This window comes from Herpailurus yagouaroundi, unplaced genomic scaffold (assembly GCF_014898765.1).
Source record: "Herpailurus yagouaroundi ecotype Mexico unplaced genomic scaffold, PumYag 162, whole genome shotgun sequence".
In the NCBI taxonomy this organism is placed as follows: Eukaryota; Metazoa; Chordata; class Mammalia; order Carnivora; family Felidae; genus Herpailurus; species Herpailurus yagouaroundi.
The window spans coordinates 8903280-8909623 of record NW_024412403.1 but is presented as its reverse complement, the minus strand read 5'-3'; the positions used below and the strand labels follow the sequence as shown (position 1 = coordinate 8909623).

Below are 6344 nucleotides of genomic sequence, written 5' to 3'. Positions count from 1 at the left end.
CAGAGGAGGGTCTGAAGGAGGGGGCAGAGGTGGGTCTGAAGGAGGGGCAGAGGGTCTGAAGGAGGGGGCAGAGGGTCTTCACCGGTTTGTATTTTGCTTGCTACTCAAGAACATCTGCAGACAGAAGGCACAGGGACCCAAACATGGGACAACTTTCTAGTGACGCTGCTCATGCAGCAGGTAGGGGAGCTGGTGTCGTACAAGGAAACTCCAGGAGGACTGGGTTTCGTCATCTGAGACCACGAATAAGCGTGGCGAAGGGTAGAATGTCACCCTGGCACGTGCACTTGGTGTTTCGCACGGGTCGGCGGCCCCCAGAGGCCGCTGAGGATCCACACCCTGGGGGCGGCAGTGAGTGTTCAGAGCCCGGACATGTCGCCTCTCCCCTCGGAATGTTTCGCCAAGTCCAGTGGTGGTGACGGCTGTGATGTGCTCGACTAATGATAGACCTGCTCTGAGGAGCAGCAAGGCTTCAGCAGCAGCATCTCATCTACTTAACTAAAAAAAACAGTTTTTTTGATAGGGAGAGAGTGCAAGTGTGGGAGGGGCAGAGAGAGAGGGAGACATGGAACCGGAATCAGGCTCCAGGCTCCGAGCTGTCAGCACAGAGCCTGATGAGAGGCTCGAACCCACAACCTGTGAGCTCATGACCTGAGCCAAAGTCAGATGCTTAACCAACAGAGCCCCCAAGGTGCCCCACGTCTACTGAATTTAATTAACAGTCATAGCAGCCCTCTGAGGGAGTACTGTTGGCCCCATTTTATGATCCTCAGGGACGCAAGCAAGGAAGGGAGAAGACGGGCAGAGGCCCGCAGGCTGGGGGTCAGAGCCCCTTCGGGCTGCATTTCTCCGGCAGATGTGGCCTCCTGCTCTGGCAAGTTCTGGAATCCAGGAGCAGGTCCCCCGAAAGAGCCCATGGGCAGTCCCAGAATCAGCACCCCCAGACGGAAGGGCTGGTAGGGGGAAGCGTGCACTGAGCGTCCCCTTGCAAGCTTCTGATTCCTCCCTGGCGTCTGAAGTTGCTGTTTCTCCCTCCTCAGAGGAGAGAGGTGCTAAGCCCATGGCTCCGGAGATGGAGGGGATGGGGGCCTTTGTGCAGGAGCATTTGCATGTTAGAAAAGGGTGGGGGAGAGAAAGGGGACAGCTTTGTGCCTCTGAAGCTTATTCTCTTTCTGGAACACCCCTCCTGAGCTCCTCCCCACCCCAGGGGCTGCTTCCCCTTCAGCATCTCCTCAGCCCTCTCCTTTGAACTCCACACTGAGCTCTTCTTCCCTTTGACTTTACCCCACTCTCTTTTATAGTTTGGGGGATACATTTTTTGTTTGCTGACCCAAACTCGAGGCCTATTTCGACCAGGGTTGTGGGGAGCCCCCCACCCCGCGCTGTCCTGTACCCAACAGACTTGGGTCTTGAATTGTTTCTGCCACTTATTAACCGTCTAATCGTAAGCAAAACACATCGCCTGTCTTGTCCTCAATATCCTCTTCAGTAAAATGGGACAATAGACCAGAAGGATTTCAAGATCTGTTGCAGCCCTAAAGACTGAATGCGTTCAGCAGTCCTGGAGGAAGAGAGCTGAAGATTTTAGCTGTTCATCACTGCTGTCATGATCCTTTCGAGATTTTACTGATCCTAACTTATATAAATGCTTCCGATATGGAGGCTGAAGGTTGCACAAATGTTCCTGTTTGACATTTGGAACACTATACCCTCTCTCCTGCATGGTTTGTTTTTTGTGTTTTTTTGTGTTTTTTGGCTATAACAACCAGAGGTTTCTATATAGCCTCTCTGGCTTTTTGCTTATCATAAGGGAATAAAATCTTGACCTATAAATAAAGTAAATAAAAACACATTAAGAGGAAGGCTGTTTTGATCCTACTGAATGAATTATTTTTGGGACAGAGAGAGACAGAGCATGAACGGGGGAGGGGCAGAGAGAGAGGGAGACACAGAATCGGAAGCAGGCTCCAGGCTCTGAGCTATCAGCCCAGAGCCCGACGTGGGGCTCGAACCCACAGACTGTGAGATCATGACCTGAGCTGAAGTCAGACGCCTAACCGACTGAGCCACCCAGGCGCCCCTCTACTGAATGAATTCTTAACGTACTGGAATGGTATAGCTTGTCAAGTGATATAAATGTCAAGTTGACAGATGTCAAATCCAGTCCCATTGGGGGACGAAGAACATAAAGTGAGTGTCTTGGAACCAGAGGTTAGCTTCCCATGGTGCCTTTGTTTGCTACCTAATAGTGGGTTTGGTGATGAGTTAATTAGGTATCAATCCATTACATATTAGAGTCTCAACTCGGGGAGTTACTGGGGCAGAGTCAATTGGATAAGACGACCTTACATTTGATTGCACTACTGTTTCCTAAGGAAGAAGCATCACTTCGTGTCTTCTGAGCAATGAGTTGGGTGTCGTCAGCATGTTGGTGTGACCTTTGCGGGGTCACACCAGCTCCGTAGAGGCTGGGCCGGGGAGAGTCCAGCGTGCCCAGGAGAGCCAGTAGGCTCAGAGCCGGGAGGAGTGGGTACCGGTCTAACCCCTGGGCTGACCCTGCCCTCTGCTTTGCCAGGTCATCCACTGCAGCGGCTACCTGAAGATCAGGCAGTATATGCTGGACGTGTCCCTGTACGACTCGTGCTACCAGATCGTGGGGCTGGTGGCCGTGGGCCAGTCACTGCCACCCAGTGCCATCACAGAAATCAAGCTGCACAGTAACATGTTCATGTTCAGGGCCAGCCTTGACCTGAAGCTGATCTTCCTGGATTCCAGGTGAGTTTGGCACCTGCTGCTGCTACAGAATTCCAGAAGATACTGACAGTGGAAACTGGCCTGAACGCTGAGTTGTTAAGCCAAAATGTAACGAGGAAATAAGCCGTACTAAGAAAGGGAGTTAGGGGACGCCTGGGTGGCTTAGTCGGTTAAACGTCCGACTCTTGACTTGGGCTCAGGTCATGATCTCATAGTTCCGTGAGTCTGAGCCCTGCGCTCTGGGCCATAAGCCCAGAGCCAGTTTGGGATTCTCTCTCTCCCTCTCTCTGCCCCTCCCCTCCAAAATAAATAAATAAATAAATAAATTAAAAAAAAAAAAAAGAATGTGAGTTAGAAGGGTATTTAGTGGAACCAAGTCAGGAATTGAAAGAATTGATATCAGCTTTAGTACTTAAAGAGTAGCCAGCTTCTCCAGGTGCTGGGTACTTGTTGTATATTATTTATTTATATTTTCATCATCTCACTGGAGTTGGAGCTGGAAATATGTGCTGTGGACACAAGTTAGCCTTTGTCGAAGGCCTGCGATGTCAGGATTCTGCCTTGTGTGTCCGTCAAGTAGGTGGGACCTTAAGGCAAAGAAAAGATTTTGCAATGACCTGGTGGGAAGCCATCGGAGCTCTGATGGCCACAGAGCTGAGGCTGAGAGCAGACAGGTGGCCTTTGCCGGGAAAAGCTGTGACTACGAGCTCAGTGGGTGCCCTGTCTGGGCTGGGAGGACACCTCTGGCTGGCAGTGAGGGCGAAGGTACAGTGGCCCCTGAACTGTCTCTCCCAACCGCCCTTCCCCTCCTCCCTGAGAATGTCCACCCATCTGAGGATCTCTTGTCAGAGAGAGAAGAGAGAGCGAATGAGGCAAAAGCACTAACTTGTTGTTTCGCTTGGCCTGCCGAAGCTGGCCACACAGGGGAGGTGTGTGCTGTAGAAGCCGTGGCCTGTCCCCCAGGAGGGCTTGCCGGCTTCACGTGGCCCCAGGCCTTTGGGGCTTCCTCCACCTACCATTTTCTTTTTTTATTTCTTTTTTATTTTTTTTAATGTTTATTTATTTTTGAGAGAGAGAGAGAGAGCACGAGCGAGGGAGGAACAGAGAGAGAGGGAGACAGAATCTGAAGCAGGCTCCAGGCTCTGACCTGTCAGCACAGAGCCCAGTGCGGGGCTTGAACACACGAGACGTGAGACCACGACCTGAGCGGAAGTCGGGCGCTTAATCGACTGAGCCACCCAGGCGTCCCTTCCGCCTACCATTTTCTTATCCGTAAAAAAGTCAGCCTCGCCCTGCCCACTCGGCTACCCACAGGCTGTTAGGAAAGATGAAATTTGATAATAGATGTGAAGCATTCATAAAAGTAAAGCCTGGAAGCACTTGGGTGGCTCAGTTGGTTAAGCATCCGACTTTGTCTCAAGTCATGATCTCACAGTTTGTGAATTTGAGCCCCGTGTCAGGCTTTGTGCTGATGGGTCGGAGACTGGAGCCTGCTTTAGACTCTGTGTCTGCCTCTCTCTGCCCCTCCCCTGCTTGCACTGACTCTCTCTCTCTCAAAAGTAAATAAACACCAAACAAACAAACAAAAGTAAAAAGCTGATGCACCTAGTTCTTTAGAGTCCTCAGATGTACAGGAAGGGACAAATGTTCAGAGACCCCACTTTTGCCTTTCGGTGTGTGTGGCCAAGCTGTCTGGGAGAAAGGAGGTATATATGTGTGGGTGTACATGTATATACGTATATACACACATATGTGTAAATATAAATATAAAATTTTGCTAATATTTATTGATTTTTCCCACCTTTTTATTCTGGTAAAATATACATGACATAAAATTGACCATTTTAACCAGTTAAGGGAGAAAACCAAACATACCTGGTTAGGGGCGGGAGACAAAGACACAAAGTAGCCTAGTTTATCATTAGTGAACCTCAGAGCCCTTCAAAGGTAGAGAAATGACAAGGGTTGGCCTGACAGGCTTGCCATGGTGCTCCCAGAAACTCCAAGCAAAGAGTACCCAAAACTCTTTGCGGAAGGGAGGCCAGCACCTTGGGGCTGGCCGGACTGACAAATGCTGCCCTACTGCATCGAAGACAGAGGCACCTGCCAGCAGAGGGGCCCTGGGCGGGTGGACTGTCTGGACCCGTGGTGGCAGCATGAGAAGCAGTTCTTTCTGGATTCAGGGGCCACTTCTAAAAGTGAACGGAAAGGAATTTTGGCTGTCTGAGCTCATTACTTTACAAACTTGGGAGGATATGACCAGGTTCCCCCTTATTATCTCTGTCTCCTAGTTTTTCCTTGACGATTCTAGGAAAAGCCTCTGAGGCCTGGTGAATTCTCTAGAAGAGGAAAGAGAGAGGTCTCCCCAGAGGAGACATTTCAGATCTTCTCAAATTGTTTGAAGCACACAGCTTTGAAACACAAAGGACAAATGGAGGGCTTTGCAGAAGAGGGTGTTCGAAGGTAGCTCAGAGGCCAGACTGCTCCTGAAGGAAACAGGAAACTGTTTCTACAGAAGTTCCCTGCTGTTCTCCCAGCGATGTACCTGGAAGCTTCTAACAGATCTCCTGAACTCCTGTCGTGTAGACGTTTAAAGGGCTCAGAGACAAGCTAGAATTCCTCGAACTCACTCTGGTCTCCAGTCTGTTGCAGTTCGGTCTCCGAGGGGCGGCTGGGGGTCAGGGACAGAGGGGCTGGCCCAGGACCTAGAGGGCAGCAGAATGGCCCAGCAGGGTGGGAGATGTCAGCTCCTCCATCCAAAGCCCAGAAACCACGGCAACGGGTTGGCCTGAAGCCCAGCAGCCCTGAAGTCACAGGGCCCTGGGTGGGGGGCCTGCAGGGGTGGGGGTGGCCACTTGGCCCCCCCACCCGGTGTAATCCCAGACACAACTGAACTCAGCATAACCTGAAATTTGGGTCAGAGGGGTTTTGTGGTATTTCACTTTGAAACTGTAGCTGGTGCTTTTGCTAAGGATGGGTGAACCCAGCCATGTTTGGGGTTTGGCAAATCCCTCTGACAGGTCTTCAGACACTGGAGGTTTGGAAAAAACCAGGAGGGCATGCTGCCAGACCCTTCTCTTTCCCTTTAATTTTTAAAGCCAGTGTGCGCTTTGATGAGAAACTTAATACATGTGTTTCTGATTCATTTACACGTTCGGGGCTGTTGTTCTGTAACTTTACTTCCAAAGGGTCTGGGAAGCCTCTTTTGTCCCCACACCGTAGAGACGCCTGGTTTTCTTTTTCTTGGGGGGGTGGGGTGGGGAAGCCAGGTCTCAGTTTTCCTGTCACACTGTTAGACTCCGATGGGGCCTGAAGTTCTAGATGGCCCCTAGATAAGTCCCCGAGCCCGGAGAGGCCTGCACAGGTTCCCTTTCCACCGACCTCCAGCCCCATCTCCTTCCCGCCCTGGAGGAACACCATGGAAATGTGTACACCAAATAGTGAGCGGTTCCAGGGAAATATGAGGCTCTCCGAGATTTACGACCCGGAGCCCGCGCAGAACTCGACAGAAAGGGGAGCGCATTATGGAACGAAAGTGAGGTCGAGTTTCCCCGTTGAGTTCGCAACTGACATTTCAGAGACAAGCCAGC

At 51.0% G+C, this 6344-nt stretch overlaps 1 protein-coding gene across 1 annotated transcript in view; it reads left to right on the top strand.

Annotated features, from left to right (window-relative positions):
- Positions 1-6344, top strand: part of SIM2 (SIM bHLH transcription factor 2) — a 49943-nt gene that overhangs the window by 24906 nt on the left and 18693 nt on the right. Inside the window, 1 exon segment of the mRNA XM_040483954.1 lies at positions 2576-2775. Coding sequence (XP_040339888.1) covers positions 2576-2775 — 200 coding nt within the window.